This window comes from Microcaecilia unicolor, chromosome 2, assembly GCF_901765095.1.
Source record: "Microcaecilia unicolor chromosome 2, aMicUni1.1, whole genome shotgun sequence".
NCBI classification, from domain to species: domain Eukaryota; kingdom Metazoa; phylum Chordata; class Amphibia; order Gymnophiona; family Siphonopidae; genus Microcaecilia; species Microcaecilia unicolor.
This window is the reverse complement of record NC_044032.1, coordinates 184,290,310-184,305,875: the sequence shown is the minus strand read 5'-3', so window position 1 is coordinate 184,305,875 and position 15,566 is coordinate 184,290,310. Positions and strand designations below refer to the sequence as shown.

General features: G+C 41.1%; 1 protein-coding gene across 10 annotated transcripts in view; it reads right to left on the bottom strand.

Moving 5' to 3' along the window:
* The window catches only part of CSNK1G3 (casein kinase 1 gamma 3), a 326,900-nt gene that overhangs the window by 211,055 nt on the left and 100,279 nt on the right, over positions 1-15,566 (bottom strand). For 7 of the 10 annotated variants that reach the window (XM_030193547.1, XM_030193551.1, XM_030193549.1 and 4 more), the window contains one exon: positions 8,975-9,065. In XM_030193547.1, the coding sequence (XP_030049407.1) occupies positions 8,975-9,065 (91 nt within the window). The remainder of the gene's footprint in view (positions 1-8,974; positions 9,066-15,566) is intronic. The other 3 variants (XM_030193550.1, XM_030193554.1, XM_030193557.1) reach the window with 1 other exon arrangement.

Genomic DNA, 15,566 nt, shown 5'->3' with positions numbered 1-15,566 from the left:
TTCAGTGCTGGTTGCACAGCTGCCAGGATCAATGCAGGAGCTGGGTCCTGGCTGCTGGGAGACTAATGCATCAGCACCTCCTGTATGGAGCGGGGAGCGGTCCCCCCAGCGTTGATGTTTCTCTGGTGCCAAATCATTCAATGCCGCGGAGCTCCCGGTACCATGTGTCGAGGGCGATCGATGACAATGCTTCTTGGCCTTTGCCAGAAGTGTGTCACCGAGGCTCCTCGATGTCAGTGAGGACAACATAGAATCCACAAGTCACCTCAGGGTCGGTGACAGTTAGTGGGGCTATGGTTGGGTCCAAGAAAGAAGGAAAGCAGGAGTCAATGAGAAAGGAAAAGGATTTATCAGGAGGTTAATACATGATAACTACCCAGAGGCACCATGAAATGAAAAGGCAGATGGAATGAACTTTGAAGGAAATAAAGATGTGAAACTGATGTAGAAGAGGTGTGGAAACCTACAAGATGGGGAGTAGGGGAGGGGAGCCAACATGTTCTTGTCCTCTCCTGTCATTCCCTGTATCAGTTTAGTCACCCCATGCAGTAACTATTTGTAATTATGGTGGGGAAAAAAGCAGCTTTTGCTTGAATTTTGTCCAGAACAGTTCCTATGAATGATATCTTACTCATCATTTGGAATGCTGACTTCTCAAAGCTAATTATGAGCCCCAGACACTGAAGCAGACCAACTGTTTTGTCTCTGAGGAGGCTGTCAGAAGTCGGTCACTAAAGTATGGAAAGATTTGCTATGCATACAGTGGTGGAAATAAGTATTTGATCCCTTGCTGATTTTGTAAGTTTGCCCACTGACAAAGACATGAGCAGCCCATAATTGAAGGGTAGGTTATTGGTAACAGTGAGAGATAGCACATCACAAATTAAATCCGGAAAATCACATTGTGGAAAGTATATGAATTTATTTGCATTCTGCAGAGGGAAATAAGTATTTGATCCCCCACCAACCAGTAAGAGATCTGGCCCCTACAGACCAGGTAGATGCTCCAAATCAACTCGTTACCTGCATGACAGACAGCTGTCGGCAATGGTCACCTGTATGAAAGACACCTGTCCACAGACTCAGTGAATCAGTCAGACTCTAACCTCTACAAAATGGCCAAGAGCAAGGAGCTGTCTAAGGATGTCAGGGACAAGATCATACACCTGCACAAGGCTGGAATGGGCTACAAAACCATCAGTAAGACGCTGGGCGAGAAGGAGACAACTGTTGGTGCCATAGTAAGAAAATGGAAGAAGTACAAAATGACTGTCAATCGACAAAGATCTGGGGCTCCACGCAAAATCTCACCTCGTGGGGTATCCTTGATCATGAGGAAGGTTAGAAATCAGCCTACAACTACAAGGGGGGAACTTGTCAATGATCTCAAGGCAGCTGGGACCACTGTCACCACGAAAACCATTGGTAACACATTACGACATAACGGATTGCAATCCTGCAGTGCCCGCAAGGTCCCCCTGCTCCGGAAGGCACATGTGACGGCCCGTCTGAAGTTTGCCAGTGAACACCTGGATGATGCCGGAGAGTGATTGGGAGAAGGTGCTGTGGTCAGATGAGACAAAAATTGAGCTCTTTGGCATGAACTCAACTCGCCGTGTTTGGAGGAAGAGAATGCTGCCTATGACCCAAAGAACACCGTCCCCACTGTCAAGCATGGAGGTGGAAATGTTATGTTTTGGGGGTGTTTCTCTGCTAAGGGCACAGGACTACTTCACCGCATCAATGGGAGAATGGTTGGGGCCATGTACCGTACAATTCTGAGTGACAACCTCCTTCCCTCCGCCAGGGCCTTAAAAATGGGTCGTGGCTGGGTCTTCCAGCACGACAATGACCCAAAACATACAGCCAAGGCAACAAAGGAGTGGCTCAGGAAGAAGCACATTAGGGTCATGGAGTGGCCTAGCCAGTCACCAGACCTTAATCCCATTGAAAACTTATGGAGGGAGCTGAAGCTGCGAGTTGCCAAGCGACAGCCCAGAACTCTTAATGATTTAGAGATGATCTGCAAAGAGGAGTGGACCAAAATTCCTCCTGACATGTGTGCAAACCTCATCATCAACTACAGAAGACGTCTGACCGCTGTGCTTGCCAACAAGGGTTTTGCCACCAAGTATTAGGTCTTGTTTGCCAGAGGGATTAAATACTTATTTCCCTCTGCAGAATGCAAATAAATTCATATACTTTCCACAATGTGATTTTCCGGATTTAATTTGTGATGTGCTATCTCTCACTGTTACCAATAACCTACCCTTCAATTATGGGCTGCTCATGTCTTTGTCAGTGGGCAAACTTACAAAATCAGCAAGGGATCAAATACTTATTTCCACCACTGTATATGATAGGTGCCAAACTCATCTACTTCTGCTAGAAGAGCAATCAGCTCAGACTGCAGCTGTGGAGGACGTTCTAGACTTTTTGAAAGATGATATATACATATACATAAAGAGGCGATAAGCTGCAGTGCAGGTCAAGAGCACAGCACCCTGGAACAATTTCTTGTCAAAATAGTCCCAGAGGCTGGGGTCTTTACCAGACACTGTGCTGAAAAAACTCTACATGTTCTTGCTTACTTCAAAGCCAATTTGACTACCATCCAGGAATGCAAAGGCTGGACCATATACTTTCATGTTTATTTTTTACAGACGGACTAAATGATGTGAGACTGTCACATCAGAAGCTGTTATTCTTAGAGGTCATGCACTGGTATAGCAAAAGTGACTTTTGGAGCTTCAATGAACTCTAAGTTGCCCAAAACACAGTTCTGCATTCTGCAGCAGTGGGAAGGAACCTCTCTTACCATGTGCTAAATAAATCTCAGCTAAGAGATGACTTCAGCAAAGACTCATTTTACATAGGAGATAATCAGAAAGGTAGTCTTGTCTAGATCTCCTCTACTTAGGTGGAGGACTCTGGAGGAAGGAAGTCTACATCTGGGTAGTCCTCTAGGACTGTTTGGGACAAATCTGAGAAAAGTGAGAAGAGAACGATTATTAATGGCTTCCTTGAGCCTCAGAGTCAAACACAGAGAGGAGACATACTATCAAATCTTGAGATGAAATAATGTCTTGCTGTACAGTGGCCAGCCCAAAGGAAAGAGCATGAAATTGGAAGTGCCACCCCAAGACCGCAAACCTGAAGAACTTCTGATGAGGTTGTCAAATTGGGATGTGCAAGTAAGCTTCCCACAAGTCGAGAGCTTTCAGTTTGAACTGCCGCAATAATGGCTCGCAACATCTACACATGAAAATGTTGGACCTGCAAAACTTGTTCACCTTCCTTAGATTGAGAATAGGTCAAAAGGTTCCTCCCTTTTGGGAAACCACAAAATAAACAGAATAGTGGCCCTTGTGAACTTCGAGAGGAGGCATGGGAATAATGGCCCCCAACTGAAGGAGGTCTTGCAAAGTGCTTAGAACCGCTGCCCGCTTGAAGCGTGTGGCACAGCAGGACTCCAGAAAAAAGTAACGAGAGTAGAATCGAGTTTGTAACCTTCCCACACCACATCTAGGGCCCACTGGTCTGAAGTGATCTTGATCCACTCCAGGAGAAACAGGTAGAGCCGAACCCTGATCTGCTCCCCCGCAGAATGGGCCAGTGCCCCATCATTGAGAAGACCGAGGCGCCATTCCCTGATGAGCAGGGGCTCCTGACACTCACTTGTCATAGCGAAAGGAAGATCACTGTTGGAAATGAGAACGCTGGAAGGACCCCGAAGACCGGCTCGGTCGATACTGACCTGCCTCCCAAAACTCAGATCTCGAGGATCCCTGCCACGAATTAGGTTTATGTTTATCCTCAGAAAGGCAACTTAGAATCCCCCCAAGTCCTTCATAATTTTCTCTAGATCCTCCCTAAATAACAATTTTCCTAGAAAAGGCAACTTGATCAGACGTTGCTTAGAGGCCATGTCTGCTGACCAATGACTGAGCCACAACAGGCACCAAGAGTAAACCGCCAAGGCCATGAGCTTGGCCAAAGAACAGACCAAGTCATAAAGGGCATCAGCCAGGTAGGCGAGGCCAACATCTATATGAGAGAACATAGGAGCCCCAGCAAGAGTAGATTCCTGGTCAGATTCTAGAACCGAATGGAGCCAGCTAAGACAGGTTTTAGCCACATAAGATCAACAAACGGAAGCCTGGAGCACCAGGGAGGCCACTTCAAAGGCACGCTTCAGAGAGGTCTCCAGACATCTGTCCTGAATGTCATTCAGTGCTACCCCACCTTCTACAGTAGCATTGTCTTCTTAGTGACTGCTGTCACTAGGGAGTCCACCTTAGGAAGGATAAAGGCGCAACAAGGCCTTGGCTACCTTAAAGCCGCCACCAGGGTCCGCCCATTGAGCTGAAATTAATTCCTGAATGGCCTCATGCACTGGGAACGCCTTCGATGGATGATGAGTACTGGCCATCTTAGGGTTAAAGGCCTGAGATGCAGCAACCTCCGGGTCTGCAATATTTAAAAGACTCTAAGGCTTGTGAAATGAATGACAGCAAGTTCTCTTTATGGAAAAGCCACACTGCCGATAATGGAGTTCACCCTCCTTCACATCTTCCAAGCCTGCCTGTCTCCAAGATCCTTCTGAGGCAGCCACCAGAGACAGGGCCGTTGTCACAGGGACCAAAGACCCCCTCCTCAGAGACTGACGTTATCCTTCTCCTCTTGAGAGGACACATCCTCAGAGGAAGAAACAGACAAACCCTGATCCCCCGCAGAAACCTTAAGGGAAGAAGCTGGGATCGAGTGGGGGAGGGTCTGCTTAAGGACATAGGATTGGTGCATCATCAATACAAATTTGGGAGAAAAAAAGTCCCCCAAATTAGAAAACGCTGCAAGAATCCCTTCAGTAGGAGCAGCAGGCGCCCCAGACCCCCTCCCCCACCCCGTCCAAAGAAGAAGGAACGCAGCCAGCAACCGCCACCAGAGCTGCTTCAATGGCACTCTTCAAAATGGTGTGTAGCCCTTGAGGCTCAGTGTGGGAAAAAACGCTCTCTGGAGAAATCAAAAGCCCGTCTCCCCCATTAACATTAGCGCACTCTGCGCTACATAGTCCTGCCGCCGAATGCCATTTCCCATAACAGGAACAGCGTTTTACGGTCTCCGCCGCCATAGAGAGGGGCACTTACCAGCTGCTGATCACAGATGCCATGGGACCTCCCAGGAGAGAGCCAAGGAAAAACGCTTCAGCTCTCTGAGAGAGCCGGAGCTCAGACAGGCACCAAAAATGCTTTTTTTTTTTTTTTTTAGTGAGGAAGGAAGGAAGGAAGGAGGTCTGAGCAGCCTAAGAATAAACAGCCTGGGAAAAGGAAAGTATGAGGTGAGGCAGGGACCAGAAACCAATTATGCCGCCAAAGTTGACACCCCCTGGCTCAACTGGCCCAGGAGCACCCTCAGGAGTCTTGAATCCAGGAGCTAGAGAGAAGATAGTATATCTCTGTCTCCACCAGGTGGTGGCTAACTGATGCAGGGGTTGGCCGTCTGGTATCACTGCCTTCAGTTCTGTTTATCTCTATCTGCACCTGCTGAAAAACAGATATAACCCACCAGTTCCTGGATTCAACTGCTGCAAGTGCTAAGAAAATTTAATTACCTCACTAGTTACTCCCATCTCTAAATCATTTATAAATATGTTAAAAAGCAGCGGTCCCAGCAGGGGAACCCCACTATCCATCCTTCTCCATTGAGAACACTGACCATTTAACCCTAGTCTCTGTTTTTTATCTTTTAGCTGGTTTTTAATCCACAATAGGACACTACCTCCTATCCCATGACTCTCCAATTTCCTCTGGAGTCTTTCATGAGGTACTTTGTCAAACGCCTTTTGAAAATCTAGATACACAATATCAACAAGCTTGCCTTTATCCACATGTTTGTTCACGCCTTCAAAGAAATGTAATAAGATTGGTGAGGCAAGATTGCCCTTCACTAAATCCATGTTGGCTTTGTCTCATTAATCCATGCTTTTGAATATGATCTGTAATTTTGTTCTTTATAATAGCCTCTACCATTTTGCCCGGCACCAGCATCAGGCTCACCGGTCTATTTGTAGGAGTATTTCCCTGTGTGTCTCACCTTGCGGGCCTGGCCTGTATAATCCTATGCCATCAAAATGGAGGCTGTACACTCTGACCTACACAGCAGTGATTTAGCTAATTCAGCTTTCTGGAAAATCACTAGCAGACTTGTAACACCAAGGACATGCTGTGGGCAAACCAGGCTCCCCTTATCTCCCCGAGAAGCTGAAGGCTCCAGCAAGGCGGGTGAGAAACAGAAAATGCATACCAAAATGTAACAACTTGAAGGTCAAGAACAACGGACCCTTCTTGCCATGCAGTGAGCCGAGGAAGATCCAGATTGGCCCCGGCTGGTCACCTGGGTATCAGGGACTCAGGAGAGCGGGAACAAGGAGAAATCAGTTAGTTGGAAGCCTTGGAAGAAGGTGGAGGTGGAAAGAAGACCAGTGAGACCTAATAAGGTCCTCATCTGATGAATTGTGTACCTGGAGGAAGTATTGTGGTTCAGCTGTACCTGCACTGAGTGACCTGTGCCCTCCCTGTCTGCTGCAGAGTTCCTGTTCCAGCTCTGACTGAGACTCGCTGTGAATTCAGCTTGAGTCTGTGGGGAGTATCCCGTGCCAGCTCTCGAGCGACGGCCCTGAGGTCAGCCTGGTGAGCAACACGGTGATTTATTTCCTATTAGTCTGGGGGTAGTTAGTGGTAATTACCTGAGCAAAGGACTGGGGTAGTCATACCATGATCAGGAGATAGCTGCTAATAACTGTACTACCTTGTACATAGTGTAACCTGACCAATCAGTGGTGTAATTTTATCTGGTAACCAGTAAGATCTGGTAACCAGTAAGAATTAGTGTTTAGTAGTGTGATGTATGACTGTAATTTTTAACAGCCAGTAATTTTGTATTCAGCCAAAGCTTTGCCAGAGTTCTATATATTTTGCATACATTATCTATATTTTTTTTTCTATTATACTATAATAAAGATAATATATATATATATATATATATATATATATATATATATATATATATATCATCTGTGGCTTGGTTTCAGTTCTCTCACGGGACATCTGGTAAGGTGACTGATCCAAGGTTCTGTATAATAATACCCCTAGGCTGAGCTACGAACCTTGGAATAAGTAATCTGGGAATAATTGTTATCCTAAGTATTGTTTACGCTTACATATTTCCTGGATCACCTCTGGAACCTTTTATAAAAATTGGCATTACATTGCCCACCCCCCAATCTTCCGGTACCATGCTTGATTTTAAAGATAAATTAAATATTACTAACAATAGTTCCACAAGTTCATTTTTTCAATTCTATCAGTACTCTGGGATGAATACCATCCAGTCCAGGTGAAGACCGAAGCAAAGAATTCATTTAAACTTTCCGCTACGGCTTTGTCTTCCCTGAGTGTCCCTTTTACCTCTCGGTCATCTAGCGGTCCAACTGATTCTTTTGCCGGCTTCTTGCTTTTAATATACCTAAAAAAATTCTATCATCTTTATAATACTAGGATTCCCAAGGCAGATTATAACAACAGTTAAGATGAACCCATCAGTAAACAGGCTATTCTCACTGAAATTTGGCCATCTGTATTGTATAGAACTGTGTAGAAAAATGAGCACACAATACAGAGTTTATAAGTGCTGTTTCTACCAGCTACAATAACTTTTGAAGCTGTTTTAGTGATATTCAATTGTTATTTCATGATATTTATATCTAGATATGGGAAGCTTTCAAATAAATTAAAAAAAAAAAACTGTCCAATAAGTAAAAAAAAAAAATCTTTTATCCTCCACCTTTTAAAGCACTGCCTATCCAACTGAAACAGCTTTAGACTTGTTACAGATGGACCACGCATAGGCAGTCTCTTATTTCTAATAACCTTTTGCTATTGTTTTAAACAGCGTTTGCTATTTTTGGGTGTACTAAAACCGCGGCAAGCTTCGCCTACCGTCTTTAGCTCATACAGTAGACTACATAGGCTCACTTTGTCTCCTGTCTATTAAACCTCCTTGGGGCCATGCATGCTCAGAACTTTACAGGTTCTGAGCTCTGGGTAAGTTGTTCCAACATTATGCATTTAGGTTATATCAATCACTTGCATGCCTGATTGATCCTGCTTAACAAATAGATACTTCTACATTTATCAGTTGTAAACCCCTTAAACATGTACCTCACCTTATAATTTATTTTAACCATTTCAACAATTAATTTAACTGATAGAAATGAATCTCTGAATTGCATAAATGCTTTCCCAGTGAATCAAGTCCAAGATTTATACTAGGTTAACATTCATCCTGAATTTAAATATTTGCTCCAAAAATGTCTATACTAATATAATCACAAGATGTCAAGTGCTCAAACTATATGGGCTCTTCAACCTTAGGCTAAGTAACAATTAACAAACATAAAATGGTGTGTCAATGTTTATTCACTTATGTTCTCTGGCAAACAGATTAGATTTACAGCTTATAAGTTCAGACGAACTAACTATTAATGCTAAGAGAGATCACATTGAATAGATACTGCAGAATTTGAAATTACTTGCTTACACAGAAAATGTAAACTTTGGGGTCAATTTTCAGCTAGGGTGGTCACCAACTCAAGTTAAATACCTGGCACTAAACGTGCAGACAGCACAGTGACTGAACCAGCACTATCTATATGGGCCTACTATTCAGCAGATCTAAACTAAATGTGTAACTTATCCAGATAGTGGCAGAATGTAACCACTATGTAGATCATTTTTTGACCTGCCCTCACCGCCAGCTAATGTATAGCTGCCTTTTAAAATCAGCCTGTCGACGTCTAAAGTAGTTTTCCTAAATATAAAGATTGCTAGCTATAAAACAAATATTGCGACAGACTATAACAAAACGATTAACACATGATTAACACATGGACCAATGTCATATAAAATTGAAGTACCAAAGAAAGAATAGGTTTCACCTCCAGATCCTAACTGCTTGTAGAATCTATATTCCAGGTGTAGCTGTGGTGCTCTAGACTTCATTGGTTCCTGATGCAAAAGAAACAAAAGAATTTTGAAATTAAAATGAAATCACCGAAAAAAGGTTTTAATTTTGTTTTTGAACTTCAGAACATCCCAAATCATAAAAAAGCTGAACCTTTTAGTGTTCTCCCCAGAAACTTTGGCAGCTGGGTGGTATGAAATAACGGCTATGGTAGGGGGTACTGTGCAATATTATACAATTTTCTACTAAGTTAGCAGAATGGCCAATAAAATGCCTTTCAAACAATTTTCTAGACCCAAACAATGGTTATGTGGAATTAACTCTTTCCATCTTTCCAACAGATGTGAAATTAAAAACAAGCAAAGTTCATACTTATATGAACATAGCAAATTCAGGGGCCCTTTTACTTGACTGTGTTAGGTGGTAACGCACGCCTAACAGCAAAAAAAAAAATGGAGTACTGCGTGAAAGGCTCTCTTGTGATAATGTTGCAAACTGCTTGAACTGCACACTAAAAAGAAAATTGAGGGGGTGGTAAAGGGCAGAGAATGGTTGTTCCTGCACTAAACAGCTGGCACATCTACATTACTGAATGCAAACTGGTTAGTACACACCATGCAGGAGTCCTTGCCAGCTACTAAAATAGGTGACAGTAAGTGCTTCTGCAGTAATATTTAAAAATGGCCATTTGCTAATGACAACATTAGCACATGGCCATTAAAGCTAAAAATGGAAACAGGCATTTTTATGGCTGCAATAAAAATGGCCTTAGCACATGGGAAAGACCCATGTTAGGGCACACTAGAGGCTTTTTTTTTTTTTTACTGTAGTTTAGACTGTAGTTCAGTTAAAAAAAAAAAAAAAAGCCACTCAAGTAATTAAAAGAGACAAAAAAGTTTAACACATTTTATTTCTGTGTACTGTCAATTTTAAACAAGACAATCATTTTAGACTGATAACACTTCAAAAATATATGTGTAATTTACCCAAAGCAGTGAATTTTCAGATACTTGGACCTTGTATGACTGTGCATGCAGAAAGAACATAGAAAGGAATACCACTTAAAAGGTGATAAACCAGGAAAGGGGAATTTTTTTTTTTATTAAAGGTCATATTAGTTTCAGGAAGGAACCCCTCTGAGGCAACATTCACCTTCACCTTTAAGTTTTCTTCCCAAGTCTGGCTCATCAGTATTTATTTTGACATCTCTGAACAGTAGGCTCAATATTAAAAAAAAGCTGGGCTAAGTTTAGGCTCCTAAATTTGTGCCTTATTTTCAGTTGAAAATTCATCTTAAAAGTTATATTTATAAAGTAAGGTCTGCCATTCATTTGCCTAGATTTATAAGCGTAAAATTTATCAGCCTAGGACACTGACTCTCAAATCTGTCCTGGTGGAACCCCAGCTGGTCAGGTTTTCATGATATCCGCAATGAATATTCACGAGTTAGACTTCCATGCACTGCTTCCACTACATGCTAATCTAACACATGAATAGTCATTGCAGGTATCCTGAAAACCTGACTGGATGGGGCTCCCCAAGACAGGTTTGGGAAACACTGGCCTAGAAGCTAAAAAATCAGTGCTAAGCTCTTAAATTTTCTTTACCACCCTAAATCTGCCCCTTTTACCAGCCACTTTTTATGCTCCTAAATTTAAGAGATTACTAAGATTTTGAGTATGAATTTAGGCACTCAGCCCTAGTCTATTTTCAAATAAGTTAATTTAGCATCATAATTCTCAAAGTTAAGGGCCTCTTACTAAACTGTGCTAGCGATTCCCAGCACGGCATAGGAGAAGCAGCCCATAGGAATTGAATGGGCTTTCTATCATTTGCCGCGTGGTTTAGTAAAAGAGGCACTAAGAGCATAGATCTTTTAAATATCAGGTCCAGTAATTCTTCAGAAAGGAAATCATTCATATGAAAAAAAAAATCCCTCAAGCTAATACAGTACAGTCTCAATTATATGACATAACCACTTGGATAAGTGAAAAGTCAAATAATACGGAAAACAAATGGTAACCCCTCAACAATACATAAACAAAGGCAAAGAATTTTCAAAAATCAGAAACTCTATATTAACAGCACTATAGCACATTCTGCAGCATGACTGGAGTGCTAAAACATACTGTAATCATTGTACTATAGCATAAAATAATACAAATACAGAACTGTAAAAATACAATTAATAAGAGTAACTGTACTGTATATCTAGTAGCAATGCAACCGGGAAACAAGTTATAAAACTGTTTTGTAAAATTTTGTGATGTTTGTTTTCCCATTTTACTTCTCTTCCTCGCTGCAATGTTACACCAGCGTCTCAAAAACATTACATCAGTAGCTGTCACTTCCTCTTGCCGTTCCACATATGACAATGCAACCTCAATTGCTTTGATGCCTTCACTATGACTGACTTTTACAATTGAATGTTCAGCCTCACTCGAGGTGTCCTCATTGGCATCTCCATTTCCCATAGCAAATAACATTATCAGTTAGCTCTTCTTGCTTGTCTGCCTGTATCCATTCTTGTATGTCATCTTCACAAGCACTCACAGCCTGGTATATCCTGTAACAAGGAAGGAGATCATCCTCAGCTGCTCCGTGTTCAGTGTCCTACCCTTGTTCTTTTCCGTTCTCAGGAATTAACTTTCTCCATGATTTTTCTAGAGTTGAAGGTTCAATTTCATCCCATGACTGAATGGATCCAGTAAATACCATCTTTGATGTTCACTTTCCTTAAAATTCAAATCTTTCATGTCCCTTCATCCAGTGCACAAACAAGCATAGTAAGAAACTTACAGCAATATTTTTTCTTTAAGGTTTCCAGTACACCCCTGGCCCATTGGCTGACACAATAACCTGACAATGGGAGGCAGAAAAAGCACTGTCAGCATTTCTCAGTTCGTCTTCTTCATGATGAGAAGGTGCATTACTTTCCTAGGCAGGCTTATCATTTTCAAGAACTTTGCTACTGATATAACATATTCCTTGAAAAACCAGTTATGGAAAATGTCTTTGTCCATCCAGGCATTCCTCTGGTTCCTAAAGGACACAGGAAGTGCAGCAGGAGCCATATTTTTAAAGGAAGCAAACATTTTTAGCTTTCCAATGAAAGCCAGTGGTAATTTGTTTACCAGTTGTATTGCTACAGGCCAGAATAGTCACTCTTTCTTTATAACCTAGAGCTGAGACTTCAAGCTGTGCTGCAAGAGTTCTTGATAACATTTTAAAATTTAACCTGGTTCCACCACAGTTGTAAAATCTAGTCCATTGATAAGCCTTCCTTTTTAAGGAGATGCTGAATTTCACTTTGAATATATGACAAATTCCTCAGAATTTGCTGACAGCTTTTCTCCAGCAATGTAGAGCAGCCTTATTCCATATCTTTCCTTCCAAAGATCAAGATACCTGATACTAGCAGTAGAATCAGGGTCATCTTCATTGAATTTCTTAAAAAAAAAAAAAAAAAACAGGCCTCTCTTGCAATATAGGCCCTGATATAGGTATGCCCTTGTCTCTGCTGTGTGAACCAGAGGAATAAAGTCTCTCTCACCCATTTCTCCAGCTCACTGCATTGCCTTTGTCAGTCAAGGAACATTGCTCTCCCCACCCCCAGTTCTATTACACTTTTTTTGCATGGATTCACCGTTATCTATTCATTTTAAAGCATAGAGTTTTTGCTCTATAGACAACAACTTTTTTCCTCGACTGGCCATTTCAGAAGCGATCTTTTACAGATCTGAAGGGGAAGAAGACAGATACAATACTGTAGGTGTTATGTCCCTACTATATTAAAAATGTTGCAGTAATGTTGCAGAAAACAACCAAAACTTACTGCACAGTAAAAGCAATGCCTGGCTCACAACAGTGCTGTTTTGCAGTAAAAGCAGGGTCCCAGGGTTGAAACTGATTGTCTGAGGTGCAAAACCCCCTTCTGTGCTATGACGGAAAACGTAAAGAGAAGTTGAACACTTCTTAATGGCAACTCAATAACATCCAACCCAAAGAAAAGAAATATTCTCTATAAACAGAGTAATGGACAATTCTCTATAAACAGAGTAATGGACAAATCATAAATAGAAAATCAAAAGATGAAAAATAAGGAGGAAAAAGCCTCAAGAATCTCCCAGCCTAAAGCCATGGGAGCAGGATTGCTTCATCATCAGCAAAAAACCTCCCCAATAAATAATATCAACAAAATATCAGCAAAATAGCTTAAACTTTATCAACTCAGCAAAAATTGTATGTAACAGCTAGCAGTACTTAGCTATGGTCTCTTCTTTCTATAACAGGTAGATCGTGACCAACGGTGGCCACCGTTTCCATCAAGCTGCATCAGGGTAAAACAGCCAAAAATTTCAACTCTGTTCAAAATCAGACAGAACTTTTCTTTGGGTTGTACCTTTTTGGATTGTTTTCCTCAATAAGTCGCCTGGGGGCCTGTCGGATATGCCAGATGGTCGGAACAGCAAAGGTCGGATAATCAAGACTGTTCTGTAGTTAACACTCTACTCCCCCCCCCCCCCCCCCAAAAAAAAAAAAAAAAAAAAAACCTTACATTTTCTAGAAAATGCATTCTGAAAGGTCAGGGTAGCATATATATATTATGCCAAATGTGAAACTTGAACAGGTTATGTGTATTATGTGTAGTGAGATAGGCAAGTGCAGAGGGTACTTCATTGCATCTGGGTAAATTTTTTTTTTTTAAGAGTAGGATTTAAAGCTACTCTATTTTTCTATATTCTATATAAAAATACATTTTAAAAAAGCTATTTTTCATCTGTTAAAAACTGTCACCAAGACTAGATCAGTTGTGTAATCAGGCTATGAATGAATGAATGATATGCTCAAAAGCAACCCTAAGTGAAAGTTACTCATGCCATTTGATAAGGCTATACCTGGCAACACAGTCACACCTTTAAAATTAATAAAACAGAATGAAGGTAAGGAACTGGGCTACCAAATACAAGAGAAGTTATATCTATGTTGAATGGTTGAGAAACTACAACAGAAATAAATATCAACACAAATCTTTTTTAAACTCCAATATTGCTTTACCCACCCAACACAGCTAATTAAAGCTGAGTGCAAATTTGCAAGCCAAGTCGTTCCCAGTGCTTTTAAGGAACTGATTGTCCAAATCTCAGCAATACTGACAAAAGTTATGAGGAAAAAAATAGGTGACCATTACAGCACATGTATACCTGGGGTAGGATAGCACTGATGATCATTCACACCCTTAAAACAATTTCTAATTATAACATGAAGACATTTTATGAAAAAGAACCTCCAGCATTAAATTACATAATTAAAAAAATATATAATCCAAAATGCATTTCTGTCCACAGAGCGCACCGTCATATGAGGACAGAAAGCTCTTTTCGCATGTGTGTTTCTTTGATGTGGAAGCAAACACCTCTTCCAGAAGCATTAACTGTCTCACTGAAATCCACACACTTGTGACCACGATAGAAATACTTATAAAATGGAACCTACTGCCACCATAAAGACAAAAATCAATCTGGTACTATGGACTATACCTGTTGTGTATTTCGCCAAACTGCTGTATCACCACTCAGGATAGCATCTATAGAGGAAGATTTATCCCTAAAATTTTAGTAATCCAAGATGGAGGATGAGCAATAATAAATACACTCTAGAGTAGATATGATGGCAGCTGACAGATTCAGTAATGCTTAAGTGATATACTATTCTATAGCATCTTCACATTAGAGATGCTCTTATCAACTGGATTCAAAACCTAGCAACACAAACAGCAGCGACCAATACCCATCAAATTCCACTTAGAATAGCAGTATGCCTTCCATGCTGTTGAAGCTCTGTATGTTCTTTAAATGGTAACAGAAAAACTACACTGTAACATCTAGTCTGTCTGATGTGATGATAAATTACTCCAAAACTTACTCAATAATGAGAAGAGTGGCTCATCTCATATCATACAGTACACCTCATCTTCACTGCTGGATAGTATTTTAACATCGCAAACAAAAAGAAACAGCCTTGCTTGAACCAGGAAAAAACACTGCGGATATCTCAATACTCTAAGTGAGGAGGAATTATCCACTAGTCATGTACATATATGACATGACTAATGTATGGCATAAATAGAGGCCTGTACCAAGAAAGGGGTGCCAACATACCTCCAAAAATATAATTTAAAAAACACACTGAGGTACAAAAAAAAAATCTGGAAACATATCAACTATATCCAACCTCTTTCTGGAAGATCCTTTCTAATTTGTCTAAGGAGTTGAAAGGATAGCATCATTGCAGAAAGTTTTAAATAATCTCAAACATTATAATCAACATTACAAACTGCAGAGAAAGAACATTTCCTGAGCTTAAATTGTTTAAGTTTTTAGTCTAAGTTCACATATCTTCACTTTCATTGTCTTATATGAGTGGTTACAAGATTGGTGAAAGGCACAGACACTTGTGTATGTCTTAAGTGAGTTTGGCCTTTAGATCTTAAGATGTGTTCTCTCAGCATTATTCCTGCAGTGGTCATATCTTGGGGTCAGCAG